Source organism: Penicillium subrubescens (assembly GCF_028828155.1).
Source record: "Penicillium subrubescens strain IBT 31985 chromosome Unknown utg000002l_segment0_segment0, whole genome shotgun sequence".
In the NCBI taxonomy this organism is placed as follows: Eukaryota; Fungi; Ascomycota; class Eurotiomycetes; order Eurotiales; family Aspergillaceae; genus Penicillium; species Penicillium subrubescens.
The window spans coordinates 3,448,250-3,471,382 of NW_026643152.1; the positions used below are offsets into that span (position 1 = coordinate 3,448,250).

Consider the following 23,133-nt stretch of genomic DNA (forward strand, 5'->3'; position numbering starts at 1 on the left):
GTACAAGAGTCCTCCCAATGAATTATGACCCTGTGTCAACGAATGCTCCTATACACCTCAAAAATTCCAACTCCAAGAATGCATACTGCTTATGTACATACTCTCTCCTGACTCTCCATTTCTTCAAGTCCCCAGAATAGTCCCATACGCATCCTCGACCTCCTTTGCAATCTCCAACAGAGTCACGATGATGATCTGATGTGTGACATTGGGCAGCTTATCACGTTGCAACCCTATCCATTCCAGTGGCGGTGTTGCTTCACCCATGTCCCGCAGTTGTGGCGTTTCAATCACTGGCGGCTCCAATGCCGTGTAGGTGTACTTGCTTTGCGGCACATTCACCACTGCCGTAATCTTGTCCTGCTGCTCGGCACCCGCGCCACCTCCTTCTCCTTGGCCACCGCCGCTCCCGGGTCCACCGGTGATTCGGACTGCTGACGGGGGTAAAGGCTTGCCGAGTCGGGAGGCCAATGCCCGTGAATGGGTCTCCCACATATCGCGGATGAAGCTGATGCGCGAGTAGTTCCAACCCACGTCCACCTTGCCTTCGAATGTGCTGTGGAAGATGTAGTCAATCTGTCGCGTCCCGGGCACCTGCCAGGTTTCCATGCCGGCCACCAGTCGCGGCACCTTGAGAATGGTGCCACCCCGAGAGGCGGCGGCACGTTGGGCGATTTCTTCGACAGAAAGCTCGTCCAGGTGGGCGGACGGCGGGCGGCTGATTCCAGAGAGAGCTACGCGTAGTTGACCAAGGGTGAGACCGAGTGCGCTGTGAATCTTGTTGGATTCAAGTGACACACCAAATCGGGCTTGGGCATCGTAAGCCTCAACCTTGAAGATCTGATTGTCGAAGAACGAGCTGGGGAAGGCTCCGAGGTTGACATGCCGGATATTGACCACCACCCCGGTGTGAAGAGAGCCAGGTGCACGTTCCGGCTCCTCGTCTTTCTTGGCTAATTCCTTGCTGCGAGCCTCTATCCGGCCAGGGAGTGCGGTAGATTTGCGCCGCAGATACCGTTCCACCTCCCGCAAAGATGCCTCGTAGGCCGATTGCTTGTCTTGCACCAGACGCTGCCAAGCCTGGAATAGCGCCAGGGTCTGGGACGCAGTCAGAGATGTGCAGAACACCTGAACCTGATCACCCTCGAGGATACTGAAAAGTCGCTCGCCTCCTTTGCCGGGGGCATCGCGCACGTTATACATGAGGAAATCGAACTCGGCAACATGAGCGACTAAGAAAGGCTGGTAGTCAAACGACACCTTGGCCTGCAGATGCTGGAGAGCGATCGAGGCCTGGATAAGAGGCGTGTGGCCAGCCGTCTCCTCGGGCCATTTGATGGAAGTGCGGACCTTGAAGGAGTTTAATTCAACGATTCCAGCCATGCGGCCCTTACACTCAATACCAACAGAGTCGAAATTGATACACATGCTCTGTTCGCGATCCGATGTCTTGTTAGAGGAAACCCAGACATTATCAATCGCAAATTGGGCTTTGCCCAGGGTGGACCCTAAGTCGAGCGCAATCTCCAGCTTTTCGACAGCGATGGTAGTATTCCAAGGGAACGCGGATGTGGATGCCACCTGCTGGTATCGCTGCACGATGTAGGTTTGGGCTTCGGGCTGCTCTGGCTGTGGGGGTGGAGACTCGGCGCCGGGTTCATCATCGTCCGATGGAAGCCAGATTTCTCGAAACAGTAGAGAATCCTGGAGCTGCTTTGCATTCAAGGAGACTTTCATGGGGCTCACCCGCAGGATTGCTGACATTCCACTCATTCGGCCAAGATGTTTGCTATTCATGAGAGACAGAACCATTGACCGAACTTCGAAGCTTGCCGTAGACTCGTTGGAGTAAACATGCTTAACCGAAGCCTCAAGGCCGTTGAATGCCAGGGACAGAGCAAGGAAACGACCCTGCTCTGTCGACTGCACCGTATTGACAGTCACGTAAACACTCTCAAATTGCGCGGTAGCAGCTACCCTAGCGATCGGCTGGCAGCTCAAACTGAATTCTTGTTTACAAAACAGCAACCCAACATTCACCTTGCACCGTCCCAGGATGGAGTTCGGATCTGGAGCGCCAAAGGGAGTCTCTTGCATCAACTTCTGCGGTTGCAATTTTGCTGCCGCAGATGCCCGTCGTGGGTGGCCTTGCTGAGTTTGTTGTTGTTCACCCATAATCTCTTTCACCGTAGCGCTCATCTGCTTGACCAAGGGAACAAGAGTTGGGTACAGAACGTTGGTAGATGGATCAACCTTCAATTCCGCGTTCAGTACCGGATCGTCAGTGCCGTTGTCTTCGAATTGAACCTTCAGGGCCACGCCTGGTGCTCGGAGAGTAGCCGTCGTTGCCGAATCTCCTTGCACATATTGACCATACTTTGACTCCGAAAGTCTGCTGCCCTTCAACGTGGCAGTCAACAAAGTCTGAGAATCATGGCTCTGCTTCCCCTGTAGCGAGACAGTGGCACCAGCGAAATCCACGTCAACGAGAATCGATCGAAGGCGCCTATTACCAAATAGATTGCTGTCCTTGTCGGTGTTGTCCGGAGACGGTTTCGTGGCCCAAGCAGCCTTGCCCTCTCGTAAGGCCTCGCTGGCAGATCCAATGGAGTTCCGTATCATGTTAGCCGGAATGATGAATTCGGATGTTGCGCGGATATCAAGTGATTTTCCGGCCGCTTGGAAAGCAAGCCACAATTCTTTTCCATTGGAGTAGTAAGCGACATTGAAAACCAATTCCGGCATGAGAGCAGAATTGAGGGAACGTTTCCTTCTATCTGCGCGGAATGGTACCATCTGAAGCTGCATATTTTCAATCCGGAGCTTGGCCGCATTCTTCTTCTTGTTGGACAGCTCGACCTGCTTTATGGAGAATACTAAGTCCTCCGGCTGCCGGCCAGAAGACCCGCCGGACAACGCCGTCGACATATTCCATGCTGCTTGGATATCTCGGAACTCCAATGAGTAAAAGGCATTCAAGAAAGCCTGCGCAGGATCATTATCGTTCACATGAATCTCTGGCGCCTCGAGGGGAGTTCTCGGTCTGTTATGGTGCTGGTTGCGATGTCGAAGTCTGCGCAGGCGTTCGACTTCGTGAGATAGATCCAAAGTCTTGATGCGTTCTTGCGTGTAGATGGCAATGTCAACCACCAGTGCGGCCGTCTCAGCGAACAATTCGAGGTCCAACTTGTCGCTGGTAAGATGGTACGCTCGCATGACCTCTCCATTTTCTCGAACTGTGGACGTCCCTTGGAGCTTGATGGCAGCTGAGATGCCACCATAGGGCTTGCTCTTTGAATTTTCTCGCCGGCATAACTCAAAATTGATTTGAGAGGCATCAACACTAAACTCGGGATACTCCATGGCGTAGCCGCGGTCGAGACCATTCTGAAGACGCATCTGCATCATTCCGAGGCTGAAGATCATTTCTGCAGAATATTTGTTGCTGTTCAGACCGGGTGCAAGTGCGTGTATTTCAAACCCAGCAACTGTGAGTCGAGATTTGTACAGAATCACCGAATCCTGAGTGACTGGTTCGGGTTCGGGCTTCGAACTCTGTAGCGAAAGGGTATCTTCAAGATGAGACTGAAGCACGTTCACATTCTGCTTCAGGTCTGAAATGAGATGGGAAACATCTGGTCCGGTCAGAACACCGAGAAGGCTGCGTACAGAACTAGCTTCTACGCGGATCAGCTCAATTGTCATGTCAACTTCCACTTCTTTCCGCTCCGAGAAGACATTTGCAAGGATTCGGCCATTGGCAGGAGGCATTTCCAAAGTTGAAAGATTCCGGGATCGGTCGCCTTCGCCCGACGTGAAAATATGCAGATTCTTCTTATTATCGAAATCTACCTCGATCTTGGATGTTTCAGTGGGCAAGACGGACATTCGGGCGACTTCGCCGGATATCAGATAGGTCAAAGAAGGTAGAAGACTGAAGCTGAGCCGGTAATCTTCCAGGAACATGGCCACGTTAATCTTGTTATGCGTGGGTTTCTTAGATACCGTGGCTAGATGAGGCTGGGACTTTGGAAGTTTGACATTGTCCACCAGCCGTCGGATGTACCGAATTTCGTCTTCGATCAGACGATCAGCAGTGTGGGCCAGGCTGACCGGATCCTCCTTCATCTCATACCGAAGCTTCCGGCAAGAGCCCGCAACCTTCCATTCATGCTTGCGCTCGAGTTCATTCTCATCAGAGATCAGCGAGAGGTACAAGTATGGATCAGCGATCCTCGACAGCATCAGAGTTCTGGATTGGCTGAGAAGCTCTGACGAGCAAGCTTCCGCACTAAAAAGCAGGGCAAGGGCCTCGTTTCTTGTATTCTTCGTGCCCTGTGAGGTATGAATGACAGATCCACGAAGAGCTCTAGAGACTAGGGCCAACTTCAAGTTAATGGCGTCGAGTGTGACAGATCCGAAGTCCGTCCCGAAAATGATTTGAATTTCAGTTAGCTTCTGCTCTGCAGGGGCAGGAACAGATGGCTTAGGTGATGATTCCAACGTCATAGGTGACATAACCTTTATCACACCCTCGACAAGGTCCACGACCTCCCATCTCAAGCGGAGAGCAGCGGAAGAAGAGTACAATTGCAGCGTGGCGACCTTCTTGTGCTTGGTCTCGCCTCCTTGAGTCGCCTTGTGAGGAATAAGCGATGCGACAGCCGAGAGATCCTCAACGATGAAATCGCTTTCTCTTGGGCCTGGATCCAAGGAAACTCGAAGCGTTTTCACAGTACATGACAAAGACATGAAAGGCTCCGAATTCACAGCTTGTGGTTCGGGGCTTGACCAAATCTTGCGCATCACATAACTTTTATCGACATGAGCAAGGTCCCAGGCTCGCCATTGATCGAAACCTCTCAATACTGTTGACTTGGCATCAGGTGGTAAAGAAAACTTATCGCCTTGACATTTTCTGTCTAGCTCACGCTGGCGATTCACTGGCAAATTCTGGTAGATGTTGCGAATGCGAGAAATGATCTTCCATGAATCATGCTGACGCAGGTGACTGGAAGCGATACGCAGGACATTCGACATGCGTGTCAGGAAATTGGGATCCGGGATATCGCCAGCCGACTTTGTCAAGAAGTGAATGAGGAACCGCATACGTTGTTTGCTGGAAACCGAATTGTGTTGGAAAGCCGATGCCACGGAGTCAAACATGGTTATAGCTCGACGAACAAGGAAAGCCAAGCGTTCGACAGACTTTGCGGATGTGACAATATTGAAATGTCGCATCTGAAGATGAGACCGAATATTCGGCTCGGATACAAGCCAGAAATTCATATCGCCCAGGCTACAATTAAACCTGGCCTTTTCCTCGAATGAATCAGTTCGGCTACCCTCAACTGAAACCCAAAAACGATCGGCCGCTGCGTGGATGGTAATGCCCTGCTTGACGCCTTCCAAAAGATCTCCTTTGTGTCGCTCGACTCGTTTTTGAAACTCGGCCCGAAGGTTGTCCACTGAGATTGTGTACTCATCACGAAACTCAACCTGTCTCTGGTCTGGACAACCCGATACATCAACGAGGCGCAACTGAATTGTCGGAACTCGAACGGCGATAGCTGTTGACTTCTTTGGCTGGGACATCGCCTTGTCATATCCAACAATATCGGAAATCACATCTTTCTGGAGGGAATCAATGATTTGGATTGGACGTTTCGGTTCCATTCCATCCATCAACAAAGCCACGCTGTGAATAAATTTAGGGGTGCAGAAACCTCTAATGCCCAGGGGAAGATTGACAGCAAGATTGGTATACGTGGTTTGGTCATCCTCAAATGTCAGAAACATTGATTTGCTGTTTGCCCCGGTGTCAGTATCCCTGTCGCGCGTGTTCTCCCCGTTGATCGACGATGGTAGCTCTGTTCTATCCAAGGAAAGCTTCCAATAGGAAAAATGAGGTATGATCCAAGGATTGGCATCTCGAATAGCCGTTGGGGAATATGGACTGTCCTTAGCCTTGCTCAATTGCACAGTGGACCAGCTTGCATCCCGAGGAGTTGGAACGGGTCTTCCTTTCGGCTCGGATCTAGATGAAGATCGAGACAGGTTCTTAGGGGAAGATTTGAGACTTCGGAGGCTTGATCTCTCGGAATGTACCAAGAAGCTCCTGGAACTTGCGGCTGCATGTGTTCCCGAGAACCCGCGATAAGAGGCAGTCGCCGATCTATGTCTTCCGTTTATGGGCTCGGGCATAGATGGTATTGGCATCGTAGGGGGCGAGATCGTATCATCCCCGTGCGGAAGTGATGAGGTTGGAGCGATTTCTTCCCAATCAAACAGAAGCCATTGAGCCCGGTGGGTTCGCTGATCTTGAACCTTGATGTGTTCTTGTTGCAAGCGTCGGCTCTCCGCAATATCTCGCCTACGAAGGGCCATCTTAAGCCCAATTGCCATTTCAATTAGACCCAGCGGAGATATTTTTTTGTCGGTCATCCGAAGAGACAGGGGGACCGATTGACGATCCACCGCAGCAAGGGTAATGCCGGGGGCCGTCAAGCTCAATCGTTTCGAAAATTTCGAGTTTGCCCAATCATTGAATCTGATTGACAAGGGTTGAGAATCTAGAATAACAGCGATTTCGTCAAGAAGAACAGAGATGTGAATCGAGGCAATGTTGGCTCTCAGAAAGGTGACATCAAAGAGGATCGGCGGGAAAAGTGGGTGTAGCGCATTCTCTTCATTGTCAAATGAAAAGTCGAAGCTTTCAAGACCAGACGCCAGGCACGCAAGGAACTCTGTAGAGCATTCGCCCAAAACTTTACCAACATCAAAGTCCCAGTTGCAAACATAAGTCGGCTCCGCGGGAGGCAGTCCAAAAAGACGATGACCATAAGCTGAAATGCCATCGATGAACAGCTGGGTGCTAGATATGACAGAGGAGCCATCAGGCCGAGGAGATTGCAAATCCAGCTTAAGCGGACTGATTGAAAGTTGCATGTCCATGTAGTAGTTCGTGAACCTCAGGTCAACCTCGAGCGATGCAGCACAGATGCGAGAGCATCTTGAATTGTCATAAATGCTTTCAGGCAGCAAAGCACATGGACGATCAACGGTGACATGGACCAAAACGTCCATATCGTTCGACTTCCTGTTAGGGTTGATTCCCGTAGGATTTGAAGGCTGCGCGTCGGCATAGGCAAGTTCTTGATATTCCTCCAGGGTCTTGAAGTGCATCTCGTCGCCGAAATAGTTCTCTCGAACTGCCATGAAGCTCTTTATTAAGAAGCCATAGAGATAAAGCCGTGGTGACACACCGTCAATGTTCAGAGCCAATGTATCTATCAGCTCTGGTGACGTGGCGGAGAAATAGTTGTAGGATCCGTCGATGAAAAGGCTTTCCAGTGTTGCCATAGACTTCCCAGGCAGGAAAGCGTGTAGTGTGTCCCACAGAGGGATGAGGTAATCCACGCCTCCATCCTCGAGATTGACCTTGAATTCGACTGCATTTTGCTCTGGCTGGTATTTGTTCAGAGGTATCATGACGTTTGACGTCAAATTCCTGCCCTTGATGACAATGAATCGATTGTCCTCCAAATCGGAAGGGTTGCTGATGATGTTACGGTCGTTCACATTGATAAAAAGCTGAAGGTTTGAGAAAGTAAGATCAATGTTGTAGATGAAAGGCACGAACGTATGGTAATCAGACGGAGGCCCCGATGCCCAATCACTGACGAGATCTGTCAAAAGGAAGATGTGATCCCGCAGGAGGAATAACTCCATATCTTGGCTCTTGACGTTAAACTGCCACGATCGGAGATTGTTCCAAATGAGAGGGTTGGACAAGTCACAAGTTACCAGATGACGAGGACACTGCCATAGCAGCCCATGATTCACACTGGATGACATTTTCGACTCTCGAAGATCCAGTGAGAGCTCGTTGCAAAACCCGACGCTCGAAGCAACCATATCCATAGTATAATTGACGGTAGAATCAGGGCCAACACGGAGAGAAAGCCATCCAAAAGGGCGAATGTCAGGGCCAATGTGTCCCTTCTCGCCCTCTTTTGGCCGGCGCTTCCTACTCTCGGCTTGCTTTTTGGCCTTTGAGGCTCCTCGAATGGCGTCTGCTCGGCCCTTCCAAATCCAATCCTTGGACGGCTCTCGGGTCGGAATGCGGAGAGTGAGCTCCTTATTGATTTCCACTCGCAACCTGAAGACCGTGCTTTGTCGCAAGACCCCCGGTGCCAAGTGTTCAGCAGGTTCAGAGCTTCGATAAAAATTCGGAAAGAAGACATTTTGTAAGCCGACGCGTTCCCTATCCGCCCAAGGTCCATAGTTGATGTCACCTCCGTCAATCTTTAGATCAATCCCCCATTCCGGCGGAAGAGCCTGGTTGATATTTGTGTTCGTATGCTGGTCTGAGTGCGCAAGTCTCGGGACATCAGGGCCAACGCGCCCCGGGATATCCCAGAAATAGACCAAATGCAAGCGAGGACTGTCGAGGATCGTGGAGAATCGACCATACTCAACCGAGTTCCATTGTTCGTGATCATCGTCATTCTCTTCGTCCAGATATCGAGAAAGGCCGACCCATCGAACGTCTGGAAACTCAGCCTGACTTCGTGGCATATTTTCATTTTGCCTGATGCTGGCGTGGAATGACTCAACGGACGTCTGGAAATACGGGACCAGCTCACGGACGCTGTGCCATATCTTGCGTTTCTGCAACTTGTAGCTGAAAGGATACCGCTTACGCTCTGAAGATGAAGTTTCCTCTTTGACCGCACCAAGGATCTTTGCAGTCGTGATTTGGCTTTGTTTGAAATCTGGATTTGGTCGCATTTGGATTACCGGGTGGTCGAACTTGAAGGAAAAGAGTTGCCGATATAGGTCCAGTGGACCTGCATTGCATGCGGCGATTGTACCCTCTGCACTGTCAAATGTTGTGGTGAGAACAGATCGTGTGTTTTCATTACCCATAACAATGGCTCCTTTTCTGCAATCCAGTTTGACTGGGAGCAGCTGCAGCAGATTAGACACGGGCTCGGACAGTTCCGAGTCGCGAATCTCTGTCTTCCGAGGGTTCAGATTCTGCCCTTCACCCATGCTGTGCTCGGACAGGTTGTCGGATGTCGATTTCGCTGCATCCCCAGGCCTGATACTTGATGTACTATCGGTACCCCGGGGCTCCGATTGAGCCTCTGGTGGAGACAGAAAGGAACCGTCGTCTTCGCGTAAATTACCGTCTTTGTAGCCAAAGCCTGCGAGGATACTGTCATATGCTGGGGTCCGGTTGTATATGAACCACTCAAGGCCATAGGCTGTGATTGAGATCCGACATGGTAGCTCAATCGTTTTCTTGACACCGCCTTGTTCTCCAATTCTCTCGTCCGAAGGGTCACCAGGAAAGGCTTCGCTCAGGTCGTTTTCGGGGGCATTTGAACCGTTGCTCTTGTGTTCCGCATGTGAAAGGTCCGTCCGCTCGACTGTGCGCTTCCAATACCGCCATGTTATGAATCCTCCGTGGACGAAGATTGTCTCGTTCACTCCATGATACCGAATTCCCTTGAAAAATATTCTGCCTCCCAATAGGGATATTTGCAGCGCCTTGATATCGACATAAACGCGGTAGTAGTGCCAGGTGTAAGCTCGGATCGCATAGGAAAGGAGGGTCGCAAACAGCCGGTTGAAGTAGAAAAGAAAAAACAGAGCACTGTTCCTTTTATTAGCAACGATCAATGGCGGCTGATGTTGAAGGCACTTGCAGAATTAAGGATACTATGAGCTCCAGGAGAAAAAACCTAGGGATATTAGCTTTATGAGCTTTCACAAACAATCGCAGTACCGACGAACCAATTGAAGCTTGGATCGGGCGTCAGGTAGGAGGCCGTCAAGCTGGTGCTGGCCATTTCTCCAAGAAATCGCCAAACGGCGTGAGCATGGTCTCAGCGAGACAGAGCGACTCGCGATCGACGAGTCCAAGGTGCACGCGCGATCATTCAGAGGGGTTTCTGGTTTGGAGGCAGTCGCGAAATGCGGGTGCGGAAAGTGTCAGGCGGTGTCACGAGAAGATCGTCATCGGGGCCACGCCTCCTCCCTACAACTTTTCCAAGCTTGTCGACAAGCTCCCCCCTCACGTTCAGGCGGTCATGTTTTACGCCTCTTCTGATGGTACGAAATGAGTTGACGATATAAATACACTGACAGAACGCGGTCTCTCTTCCCCTATCCGCGCTCGTCATTCGCGACATGTTCTCCGCAGCTATGGCAGCACCCGTCGGCGGAGGTACAGGCTCAAGCCTGGCGCGAGCAATCATCATCACCTCCGGTGTCTCGGCCCTCGTCTCTTCGCTATTGTCCTTTGTGTGAGTTCTCGAGCTTATCCCACTTAGGTTTTCCCCTGGATCCTGCGACATGGCGGTCATCATTGCTTCATGGCTTAATGAGCTAACAGATTACTTGGATTGATAGGTCGATATGGTTTCAACTGTATGAGCCTCGTTTGCGCCTCCAACATTCTTTGCAGCAGCTGATTGAGCTTTGTCTAGCAAAAACTACCGGAAACCACTTCTCCAGCGATACGTTGTGCGCATACTGTTGATGTTAGTATTGGGTGGCAGCCTAGAGCCCTCAGGGGTCAAGGAAAAGAACAAAGCTGATCAAGTGCAGGGTGCCAATTTATGCAGCATCATCATGGACTGGTATTGTATCACTGAAGGCAGCTCAGTTCCTCGATCCTGTCCGTGATATTTACGAGGTATGCGACGCGCAATGACTAGCTTCTTAGGTCGGCTTGCGCTAACATGGCGGGAACTTTGGCTAGGCCTTCACGATCTACACATTTTTCCAGCTTTTAATCAACTTCCTCGGAGGAGAGCGAGCCTTGATCATCATGGCACATGGTCGTCCACCGGTTTCGCATGCCTGGCCGCTTAATCACGTCCTTCCAAAGCTCGACATATCCGACCCACACACGTTCCTTGCCGTAAAGCGCGGCATCCTTCAGTATGCCTGGCTGAAACCCATTCTGGCCATTGCTTCTATTGTGATGAAGGCGACGGGCACATATGAGGAGGGATATCTGAGTCTGTCATCGGGCTATCTGTGGACCGGTATTGTGTACAACCTCAGCGTCACCGTCAGTTTATACTCCCTGGCTATGTTCTGGGTGTGTCTGCATAATGACCTCACGCCATTCCGCCCGGTTCCTAAGTTCCTCTGCGTCAAACTCATCATTTTCGCATCATACTGGCAAGGATTCTTCTTGTCAATCCTGCAGTGGTTAGGAGCTCTCGGCAACGTCGCAGGATACACCCCCGACAATCTTGCTGCGGCAATTCAGGATGCTCTCATCTGCTATGAAATGCCCATCTTTGCCGCCTCCCACTGGTATGCGTTCTCGTGGCATGACTATGCCGATCCTACCATCTCGGCTGCTCGGCTGCCCGTCAAGTATGCAGTTCGTGATGCGTTCGGGCCTCTTGATCTGATAGAAGACACGAAGATGACCCTTCGTGGTGAGAACTACGAGTATCGTCTCTTTGACTCTGGCGACAACATCATCGCGCATGAGGAGTCTCATTCGCGAGTCAAGCGTGTCATGGACGGTATGAGATACGAGCGAGGTGGCAAGGCAAAGTATTGGATTCCGAAGCCCGGAGAGGCCAGTAAAGCGGTCGAAGCCAACATTCGCACGCCACTCTTAACTGGTGGGGACAGCAGTACCCGCAGTCGAAGTGATAGAGGAAGTCGCAGTTCCACCGAGCGATACCGGTCTTATAGTGAGATCGAAGTCACATTGGACGACGAAGATGAACAAATTTTCAACCAGGCTCGAGCTCTGGAGTTTGGAGACTGGAATGTACGTTGGGATGGGCTCACCTTTTGGGAGCGCTGTTTTCCATCTATTTTCCCCTTTCGAAGGCTACTCGCTTACACTTCACAGTATCCGGTCATTACGGCCAATGAAGTTCCTCGGGACCAACGACTCCCTACGCACAGGAGCTACCAAAGCTCAAGGACCGGAGGCGATGTGAAAAAGTCCCGTTCACACCGCAAACGCCTAGCGTCAGGCAGCGAAGGCCGGCGAGATCAAAATAATGCCAGCTCTAGAAAGTCCAGCAAGAGCTCCGGCCCGCCTCGTCCCTTGCAGCGCAACGCCAGCTCCACGAGCTCCCACCATTCGCATCGCAGCCAGCTAGTTGATCTCGTGGTGGAAGACCACGAAGCTGAGGAAGAAGACCGCGACCAGGCCCAGCGAGAGCTTGGATCTGCCTGGGCGGGAGATGAAACCCGACGATTCTTGTACGTTTGAATGACTATTGGCCAGAAGGAATCGTTTCATTGACCCTTTTCTTATTTTCCAGGAGGCCATCGGGACAGCCAATCGAGGAAGAGGCTGAACCCGAAGCTCCGATCAGGGAGGTTCCAGCCGAGCCTGTTCACCAGGCGGAAGAGGAAGAAGACCGGTCGCCTTCACGGTGGGCCTACGGTGCATTGGAGGAGGAGGATAATGTATGGGGCAAATAGCGTTCTCTAGTGTACTTTTTTTCATGATTGAGATACGATAAGCATGCCCCTCATTCCGGATATGATTATCGTTGTGTACAGTAGTTCTGGCTTGCGGGTTCAAGGTTGACGGAATATACAAAGTGTACAAGAACGAGAACGTGGTGCCAGCTATTCGTCGCCAGCTTGTAACTCTCGAAACCCTACATGAAACGAAACGAAATCATAGAGTCCCTAGAAGATGATTCGAATAATCACTGTCCCCTGAAATCAAAACACGAGGGCCGAGAGCCAGCGCATAGGGCCGGTGTTCCTTTACGCGCCCAACTTTCCCCCTCCCGCGAGTTTAGCTATACTTAGCAAAGCTCGGTGATAAGCAAAAGATGTGACAACTCCACAGGCGGCCGACGAATGAGACGTGCGAACGGACTCCGCTGGGTTCATCACCCCCAGCGATCGCGTGTGCTGGTCAGCCGTCGCGAGGATGAATTGCTCTCCTGAGTATAGCTCCGCATCCTTAGCGGCCGCCCATCTTACTCCTTGGATGGTCCCTGGACGAGTCACGAAGCCTGTTCTGCACGGCTGGGCAGCAGGATCCTCATCTGTGGGTGGTGGGGTCCATGTCATCCTGGCTGTTCTCGAACGACGCTTTTATGATCACGACTGGAGGATTAAGAAGTTTGCTCTTCTTCCCTTCCTTTCTTCGTCTTTTTTCCTATTGTATTCCACCTTCCGGGAAGGCGATGGATTAATCATTCAAAGCGCTGGCCGCCATGACGCTGGCTTTTGATCAAGCGAGCTCCCTACTCACTGGCTGGGTACGGTCATGCTGGGAGTGTTTGTCAGGCGTGGAGCCTCAAGGTCAACAGGGCCAGCGACCGGAGGGAAGAGGTATGCAATCGGTCTTGACTATCAAACAATACCATAGCGAGAACTCCAAACTAATGACTACCCCGCTTGATCTGTAGGAGTTGAGCGAGAGATGCAGGTATGCCACAACCAACCTCATCTCGTCCCTCCGATGAAATTGGTGGTGTACGATGACCTTCCCAGTCCGGGTATCCATCATCAGTCTCGCAACTCGCTCTCATCGTGGCTTGGAGAAGGCCGGCACCTTGCATCAAGAGCATCTGGACGAGCAAGTATCTCCTGGAAGAGACAAACAGCGACTCCATTAAAGATTAGCGCCCCGTCAGACTTTCGTCGAGTGCAATCATTTCAACTCGATCCATCGCCGACAAAATTTCAACCTATCCAACTCAGCATTCACCGATCTAGCAATCGGTTGTCAGATCTTCCTTCCTTTGAATCCTTCGATGTGGACGAGAATAGCCAACGCATGACGCTGGCAGTCCCACCACGTGCTCTTCCTCCGACTGGAATTCAATCCAGACGGTGCCAATCCAGCGAGGCTCGATTTTCTGTGTCTCGCAAGCCGGTCGGCTCTGTAAATCGCCGGTCGCTTGCCAATCTGGAAGAACCTCTTGAACCGCCTCGGCCGGTTCGTATTGCTAGTGCTCTGATCCCACATTTCTGTACCGTCATTCCAGTCGAGCCTCTTCTATCAGAAGAACCGATGCCCACGCCAACTTTCGTACCCACTATTCCTGCTGTTCCCACCATTCCTACGCATATCAGATCAAGGTCTGAGGAAAGCAACATCACCCTAGGCACCGAGCTGAGTTCCCACGTCAGCAACAAAGTGTCGAGAGAAAATGTCGCTCAAACTCCCGCAGCGTCGAGACACGGCGATGAATCCACAGACGGTCCATCTTTCAAGAACTCACCGTCATCAGCCAGCTCGCGTACCACGCCATCTCGGATCTCCTCTTTGCATCATCCTTCTACTGCCGAGAACCGCAAGACTATCGCCTCGGTACCCCTTCCCAGTCGTGTGACACAGTGGTTTTTCCCCAACAAGCCATCGGCACCGCAGCAAGTCTCGCTTGCCGGCGAGAATCGGTTTGATTGGGAGAGAACCCGCACTTTGAGCGGCACCACCGTCAACTCAACTATCACGACTATCACGGGTGGTGCGATGGCCCGGCGTCATAATGCTTCGATCTCTAGCACGTTCACCAACGGGACCACTCCCCGAACCTCTTTGCAAGGTCCATCTTCGACTGCAGAGAAGGATCTTGAAGCTGGCTACGGTCATCCGACTATTTTCGAGGGCCGAACACAGCATTTCCCTTACTCTACCTCTCTGTCTAGTAACATACCTCAATATCGAGGCTCTGCTATTGGTGTGGCCTTCTAGTTAATTCTGTTGATCCACGTGTTTCGGTGGTCATTCGAAATTTCTTGTTTCGTTTTACTCTGGTTGTTTATATTTGGAATACCCCTTATCGGATGGTTTCTTGTGTTTCTCGTTCTCTGTTTGATTTGAGTGTTGGCCAGGAGGTAATAATAAGCCAACCTATGGGTGGCATTTCGAGTGTGGAGTTTAATTGAAGAATGGAAAGAAGGACAATTCTCACTTCCTGCTTTCTAAGAAATGAATACTGGGTAATTTCAAGAGAAGCCTTTATGTCTAGGTGTAATAGATAAGGGGGTTTCCCCAGGGCTATGTGTGTTGCCGCCTCGAAGCAGTTTGCTACATAGGTTCTTCCTAATGGGTGTGGTGTGGTTGTCAGTGGCCACGCCTGGATCAAGAATGCCTACTCATTTCCCATTACCCATAATCAGCGACGGAGCCGAGACGACTATTGAGTCTGGCGGGCAAATCAGTGTGTGTAGAAATGCTCTATTTACAGATGCGGAGCTAGATGCAGCATCTGTACCTCAAGATTGCTTCATCCGGTCGGTTTTGACACGAATCACTATGCCACACTTCAAATTAATTGCGCCCGGATTAGAGGTCCCACACGACAAGGAGGCATTTGCAAGGCAAGAGAACTTACCTTACGAAGAGGGAACTATACCGGCAGTCTTGTTGTTTATGGCATCCGACAGAACTGTGGACTTCAATCGTGAATTACGATCTGTGTTCACCCGAGACAACCATCGTCCTATTAATGACGGTACACCTACATTTCCCGGACTATATAGCGAGGCTGTCACTCGGAGCTGGGACGACATGGAGGAGGCAGGATTCCGCCTTTTACTTCCATTTCCACTTCAACCTGATCCTCGTAATCAGGCTGATGGTGCGCGGATGAGTGATGGTACATTGATCACCAAAGGATCATTTACGGAATTATTTCAGCATGGCAGGATCCATCCATTGGGAGGAAGATGGCGGGCATAAAGAATGGAGAGGCTATTCAACCTATGGACTGAGTTAATCGAGGATGGTGTGTGGACAGTGGGCGAAGACGGCGTTGAGGGAGGAATCGAAACGTTTAAAGATGCGGATAATGGATCCTGGGCATACTATTGCATTGCACCGAACTGGTGAGAAATGTATTGGCAACTGAAGGTTTCGCAGATTGGACTACGCGCTGCGCGCCATGTGTAGCAGAACGAATGTCGAGTACAGAATTCAGTGGAAGAATTGCTAATTCTTGACCCTTGTGAGGGAACATCTGACTCAGTTCAAGCTCTTGTTCTATTGCACTGCCTTGCATGCCCCCATTCCATGGTAAAATGTTCTCAGCTGATTCTATTATACACCATTTGCTTCTGTAGGTATGCCGTGGGATGATTGTACAAGTCTTCTACCTCAATCTGAATTCCTCTTCGTTCCCAAAATTCTTTGAGGGCATAGGCTGCCAATGGGCTGCCCCACAGCTCGTAAAATGGTACAGACTTGTCTTCAAATGTTGTCTTCGTAGATGAGCTTTCCAGAAGACATTCAACCCAGGCGTCAGCCACAAGCTTCTCAGCCTTCTCATACCGGTCATGGTGAAGCTCCTCAAAATTCTCAAATGCCGCTGTCTGAGACGTGATCTTGGTCTGACTATCGATGGGAGTGCGGTATGTCGCGCAGGGCCTGGAAATGTTGATTGAGGTAGGGCCGCCCAAATTTTGTATTGTAGACACCAGACTTGTCAGAACTGCGGATGCGAATGAATTTGAGACCAGAGACGTATTGTAGTTGATTTCAACCCAGATTCCGTCGCCATGAGGCCGAGAGTATACAGCCAGGTCAGCCCGATCGGATTGAGATCGGAGCTCGCTAACTTGGATATGACCATCATTTAGCGGGAAGCTTCCGATATCTTGATCCAAATTCTGGTAGAGGAGAATTGAGCTAAGGCGTTCCCACGATCGCCAATCCGTGCAAAGATCGACAATCCGCTGATACCCGAACATCTCATGGGGGATGGACTCAATAGCCTGTTGCTGCACTTTGTTCACAAGGTCCAAAGGCGAGAGATGGGTTTGCAGATTTACTCTGACTGGGATAGTGTCCATGCAGGATCCCATCGCGTTTTCACCACCTGGGGCATTACGACCCCAAGTTGTGACCCCGAAAACAACATCTGAATTACCAGATATCTGGGATAAAACCATGGCCCAGGCGGCTTTGATAACAGTGGCGATGGTGATACCTGAAAACTGTGACTTGAAACTAGGAATGATTTCCTTGACTGCACCATCAAGCACATGGGAATATGACGGAGAAGAATGTTTGATGATTCTTGTCATCGAGGATCCACGAAGGAGATCAATCCAGTACTTTTGCGAGCTCTCGTCAGAATGGAGTTTTATGCTGTGAAGATATTCAGGAAGACTTGAGGTGGCACCAAGCTCCAAAGCATCGCAGGCTGCGCAGAAATTTTGGATGAAGCTGATCAGCGTAGTCCCGTCGTACAAGGCTTGATTCAATCTCAACACCAGCCGATGGCATCGTTTTCGTTCTTGAAGAGCCCAAATATTTAGAACTGAGTTCTCCAAATGGACAGGACGTCTTTTGTCTTCTTGAATGGCCTCTTCAGTCACCTGGTTGATTGTGTCGCCAAGGCCAATTTCCAATGCCTCGAGTTCCGGCACTTTCTTCAAAATTATTTGATAAACGCGTCGATGGAGCACGGTGAACACAGTTCGAAAGATTTCAAATTCTCCAATCGTTTGATTGAGGGCCATTAAGACCTCCCTTTTATCTCGCGGTGGATTGAAATCGAGGAGTACATAGTTTGTGCCTCCACGATTCTTCGTGGTCCAGGTTCCGAGCTTTGCAGCTTGAAAATCAGTAGCAAGATAGACATCTTGAATCATGTCACGATTCACATGAATTTTGGAGCAAATTTCGTCCCGCAGATACGTTGATTCTTCGAAGAAAATGAACGGGCGATAAGCTACTTTGCTGGTCTTAATGCGTGACCTCTGCTCTACAATTGATGCTTGGGCCTGCAAAGTTGGACATCGAAGGATATCTGTCACAGTCAACTCAAGCCCATCAGCTCGTGCTAGTCGTGCTAGGCGCATAGCTGCAATTGAATCCCCTCCATGGTGGAAGAAATCGCTCTTCAAATTGACAGTCCTTGTTTCGAGGCCGAAAAAATCTGTCCAAACTCTCTGCAACTTTCGTTCAGCGTCCGTAACTGGAAGCTCAGCTTCTGTTGTAACTGAGCAATCAAGGCTTAGGGCTCCATGTGGAAGAGATGCACCTAAGGCTCGTAGCTGTCGGCGGTCTACCTTTCCGGACATATTGCGGGGAACTCCATCGAGAGGGATGAAGAAATTTGGTATCATGTAATTCGGAAGTACCGATCTCAGCCGCTCCTTGATATTTGAGACCGTATTTGTGAATTCAGCATCAGGGATCAGAATGGAAGACTTGGAGCCCCAGGCAATTTCATTATGAGGACGCCAAAGGAATGCCATAAGGACAATTTGGCCTGAAGAGGATGACGATGCGGTCTCAACAGCGGCAGCAAATTTCTGATCGACAACTCTCTCGACTTGACATTCAATTTCACCGAGTTCGATACGTTGACTTCGGATTTTCACTTGTGTGTCTTTCCGTCCAATAAATTGGATGCTCCCATCTTCTTGGTAGCGGCCCAGATCGCCCGTTCGATACAGAGCGGGCAGTGCGACTGTAGAGGGGCCTTTCAGCCAATCGACGCCTCGCAGAAACCTCTCGCGCGTTTGCTCCGTGTTCCCCAGATATCCACGGGCCAGACTTGGCCCTTGTATCATAATTTCTCCGACGGAGCCAATTGGAGCGAGGATACGGTGATTATGCGGTGTAACAATCCAAAGGATTGCATTTTCAGTCGCCCAGCCGACGTTGTTTCGAGGGAGATCGGTTGTGGCAGAGATATCTCTTATTGCACTGATGGGACAACATTCGGCGGGACCATATGCATTGATAAGACGGACTTTGTCCGCCCAAAGACTTATCACTTTTTCAGTCGGTGCTTCTCCAGCAATGCAAAGGGTTTCCACACATTTCGCGCTGCTAGGATCCAGCGACGCCGCAAGAGTCGGTGTCATAATCATCCAATTCACACTAAGACCGGTTATTGCTCCTTCAATGTCGTCAAGCCGCGCCCGTTCTGATGGAATGCATACACATCCTCCTGCCATGAGCGTCATAAAGATCTCGACCTGAGTAGCATCGAAGCTGAAAGACGCGAATTGAAGACAACGGGTATGCTCATCCATGTGGAGAGCCCTATTGATAGCTCTAGCACTCGTGCAAAACGCGCCATGCTCTAGGGTAAACCCCTTAGGCGTGCCAGTTGAGCCTGAGGTGAAGATCACGAATGCCGCATCCGTGGCGTGATTTTCGTCAAGGACACAGACACCATGCGGTATGTTTTGCAAAAGCTCCTGACTAAGGACAGCACGCGTTATCGGAAGATGTTCAACCCGATACATCAACACTGGAGAGACCACCATCACTGAGGACTTAGTTTGTGTGAGAATGCTTTTGATCCGTTCCTCGGGGGTATCGGCATTGAGCGCCAGTACTGCTCCGCCTGCTTTGAGAACCGCGAGCATTGCGACGACTGCCCAGGATGATCTCTGGAGAAGAAGCGGCACGATAGACTCTCGCCGTACTCCAAGTTTTCTGAGATAATGAGCTAAGCGTGTGCTAGCTTGTTCCAGGGCGCCGAATGTGAATGAACCATCCCAAGAGTGAATAGCAGGGGCGTTTCGATCGTGATCAAAAGCTACTCTATGGACCAAGTCATATTCAACGTGTATCGCCTTGTTATTCCAAGTATATATTTGCGCAGCGTCAGAGTCGTTTGTCGGATCTATATCCGCAATCTGTCGCTTATCATACGCTTGGACTTGCTGTAAGCATTTATTGAAGCATTTGACCATTCGTCGTGCTCTTGGCTCGGATTGAATATCTTCTTGAAATTTGAACTTCGCAATGTTGTTCTGGTCAATGGATAAGATGTGCGGAGGAGTAAACTAAGACCAAAATAGAGATTAGTCTGCATTGTTCGAACTATTACGGAATACTATCAGTACTAACATTCAGTTGCAAGCTCGCATAATCGATGTCGCTCCCATCTGCATCCAGTATCAAGACCGAAGTGCTTATGAATTGATCATCCTCGGCTTGTCCGTGGTAGGGCCCCTCCACAATTAGCTGGAGAGACTGAGAGACAGTAAGAAGCGGATCGAGGTGGCAGTTGAAATGCTTCAGCTGCTTTTCTCCTGCCAAAACTAGCAATACCGATATGTCACTTTCACCTTCAAAGCATGACCGTACTATCGCCAAGGCTAGGACATAGGCCTTTGGATCCATGCTCAACACTGGCACCTCGAATTGAATGGAAGGATCCAAAGCCTTTGGTCGGGAGATATTAAGGCTCATGACACCTGCTCTGTAGCTTTCTCTGGAATTTGGGGATATGCAGAATGACGGAGGGGAAAATTTCTAGAGAATAGGCCACGGGGAGTCACAGTATCCGCAAAAGATTTGTATTTTAGGATTGAGCTGGGCTCTACGAAGATCCCTTCGGCAGTAACTTGGTTTGGGTGTTAGAAAAATGGAAAATATGGGAAATAATCAAGAAAAATTAAAATAGAGCAAAAAAAAGAAACAACGAGAACTAGAATCACATTGAAATGAAAAAAACAGCAGAAAGGAATGCTAAGAAACTGCAAAATATGAATATCAAATGAACAGGACAGATTAATTACCAAGCTGAACAAATGAAGGATATGCTGATTGCAGTGACAGGGGTTGAGCGTGAATGTCACCTCATTACGCAGCACTATCGCTATTTGCAGACTCCAGCAAATGAGATCCTCGGGGCCTAAATTCGAACATTGCGTTTGCTTACCTCTAGTATTTCTTGGAAGACCGCAATGGTGTTTAGTACACATCTTGGCAAGGTGCCTGAAGTATTTCGCAATAGGTCATCCCGACTTGACCGTCGGCCTTAAGCCGCCCATCACTTTGATGAGTATGCATCGGACATACCGGCAAAAGGCCATGAATCCTTTTTTACCAACTTAGATGGGTCTAGCTAGATGCATCCGCAGAATATTGGGAAAAAACATACAATATTTGCGTGTCTTGAGTTGTAGAAAAGTAGCTGATGATTTTGGTAACAACCGCGAGCTACCAGCATACCTGCCTGATCCGGATAAGTGGATGAAGCCGCATCCTGTAAAATTTAGTAATATTCAATCATCCAAGTGTTAATATTCAGTAGTACTATTGACCTCAGCCTCAGAAATAGCCCCAAACTTGGTAAGTCCGTAGTCGCGAAGCCCGAGCTGTGGAGGTATTTTGGATCCGACTGCATATGCCTTGGTGTTCAAGCTTCTGTCTATTCTCTATCTCCAATTTTTCCCCCAAATCTGTCTTTCTGATCTGACTTCGAATCAACGAAGTCGTCACGATGATATCCATTATTCCCGAGACGAAGCCCAATATCATGATCATAGGAACTGGGCCTCATGCCCAGAAAACCTATGTACCGCACCTGCAACTGCTGGAAGCCCGGTACGGTCCCATGATTCAAGTCCTCGTTGATATCGAAGAAAAACGCGATTCAGTCACAGAATGGGCAGCAAAAAAATGCCCAGGGGTTCACCTGCACTTTGTCCCCATGTTCACAGACTTGATGCCCAGTCGGGCCCGGGCAGAGCTCGACGAAATCGCGGTACGGTTCCATATCAACGGCATTATCATCGCCACGGAGCCTCTTTCGCATCAAGTATATGCACTTTGGGGATTGGACCATGGATTTCACATCATGATGGACAAGCCAATTACCACCCGTGTCCATGCCGGGACCAGTGTCTCGGAGGCAAAGGGCATTGCCGACGATTACCAAGAGATCCTCGCGGCATATCAAAAGCTCCAGAAACACAAAACAACAGGATTCGTGGTCAGCAGTCACCGTCGCTTCAATCCTCTTATCATACGAGCTCATCAGTACATTCGTGAGATTGTGGAACGAACCGGTTGTCCTGTGACAAGCGTTTCTGCCTCGTACTGTGACGGAACTTTCCGACTGCCTATTGAAGTGATTCAGCAAGATTATCATACCTACAAGCAAGGATACGGGAAGGTCTCTCACAGTGGCTATCATATCATTGATATGCTCTGTGAATTCGCGAAAGCGGGTCTCGTCCAAAGCAAACGCCCCGACGAGGTTGAGGTCATCAGCAGCTTCATCCTGCCACGAGGATTCTTCAAGATGATGACCCAGTCTGATTATCAGAAAATATTTGGAGCCGAAGAGTATTCAAAGACCTGCAATTTTGATGAGCAAGGCCTTCTGCAGCGTGTCGTGGGCTACGGCGAACTGGATGCCACTGCCCAGCTCACGTTTCGCAAGGAGGGTGACCCCGTCATCCTTGCCCAAATCAGCATGTCCAGCAATGGATACGGCCTTCGGTCTTCGCTGATCCCGAGCAAAGATCAATACAAGGGTAGTGGTCGTGTTAAACATGAGTCTTACGAGATCAAGTGTGGACCCTTCCAGAGCATTTACATTGAGTCACGCTCCGTCAAGGATTCGGACGAGCCTTGTCTGCCAGGAGACTTTCAAATCGGAGCAAACAACCACTTCGAGATGAAGGTCTTCCGGAACTTTGAATTGACCGGACACTCGGGTGCTTTGGAGGTCCTTCACTTGGCCGATCTGGCGGAGACAGAGGGCTATGATCACACCAAGCTCTACACTGAACAGGCAAAGGGAAAGATGATTCTTGAGTTCGTCCAGTCAATCAAAGGTGAACTACTGCCTTCTGAATTGACATCGAATATTGATGATCATCGCTTGCCTGTTGAGATTATGAGTGCTATGTATTTGTCTCACATTAATCATCAGGCAAGCAACGGCAGCCCCATTGTGAAAGTGCAAGGCGTCTAGGAGCTCGAGCTGTGGGACGCCACCCTGCCAAGGTAGTCTAGAGTTTGCGTGATAGTGTGAGAATTCCCATCATTCTAGAACCAAGTTTATTATCACTCATTAAATTCGAATACTTTTTGACCCTTTGCAAATCCGCATATTTAATCGAGGATGTCCAATCCCTTCTTCCCTTGGCGATGACCCTCTGTAATGTCAGGGATCATTCAAGGACCTCTTCTGCTTGGCTAGCAGGATCTTACACATTTCGTTCCATCAATGCCCCTGAAAATCCTGCTTAAAGTGGCGAATACCCGGACGAACTTGAAGAATCACGCTAAATTCTGATACTGTCGGAGGCGCAGTCCCAGCCCCAGACCCAGAATCGGGATGAAGGACGAGATGAGGGATTCCTTCCGCCGGAATAATACTTTACAGACTGGGGTTCGTC

The 23,133-nt window shown here is 49.9% G+C and overlaps 5 protein-coding genes across 5 annotated transcripts; 3 read left to right on the forward strand and 2 right to left on the reverse strand.

Annotated features, from left to right (window-relative positions):
* Positions 1-123: 123 nt before the first annotated feature.
* On the reverse strand, positions 124-9,860 carry N7473_002622 (uncharacterized protein; the record flags this gene model as incomplete). Its single annotated transcript, XM_057148562.1, has 2 exons — positions 124-9,664; positions 9,805-9,860. The coding sequence occupies 2 exons, from the start codon at positions 9,858-9,860 to the stop codon at positions 124-126; spliced, it is 9,597 nt and encodes a 3,198-aa protein (XP_057012216.1).
* Positions 9,861-10,200: 340 nt separating this feature from the next.
* N7473_002623 (OSTA/TMEM184 family protein) lies at positions 10,201-12,480 on the forward strand (the record flags this gene model as incomplete). Its single annotated transcript, XM_057148563.1, has 7 exons — positions 10,201-10,316; positions 10,423-10,440; positions 10,500-10,553; positions 10,621-10,708; positions 10,775-11,812; positions 11,897-12,255; positions 12,318-12,480. 7 exons carry the CDS (start codon positions 10,201-10,203, stop codon positions 12,478-12,480), a joined length of 1,836 nt encoding a protein of 611 aa, XP_057012217.1.
* Positions 12,481-13,232: 752 nt separating this feature from the next.
* Positions 13,233-14,719, forward strand: N7473_002624 (uncharacterized protein; the record flags this gene model as incomplete). The annotated part of the gene is made up of 2 exons (XM_057148564.1): positions 13,233-13,350; positions 13,428-14,719. The coding sequence occupies 2 exons, from the start codon at positions 13,233-13,235 to the stop codon at positions 14,717-14,719; spliced, it is 1,410 nt and encodes a 469-aa protein (XP_057012218.1).
* Positions 14,720-16,053: 1,334 nt separating this feature from the next.
* On the reverse strand, positions 16,054-20,119 carry N7473_002625 (non-ribosomal peptide synthetase; the record flags this gene model as incomplete). The annotated part of the gene is made up of 2 exons (XM_057148565.1): positions 16,054-19,779; positions 19,844-20,119. The coding sequence occupies 2 exons, from the start codon at positions 20,117-20,119 to the stop codon at positions 16,054-16,056; spliced, it is 4,002 nt and encodes a 1,333-aa protein (XP_057012219.1).
* A 1,105-nt stretch (positions 20,120-21,224) lies between these two features.
* Positions 21,225-22,706, forward strand: N7473_002626 (uncharacterized protein; the record flags this gene model as incomplete). Its single annotated transcript, XM_057148566.1, has 1 exon — positions 21,225-22,706. One exon carries the CDS (start codon positions 21,225-21,227, stop codon positions 22,704-22,706), a length of 1,482 nt encoding a protein of 493 aa, XP_057012220.1.
* Between the last annotated feature and the right edge of the window lie 427 nt (positions 22,707-23,133).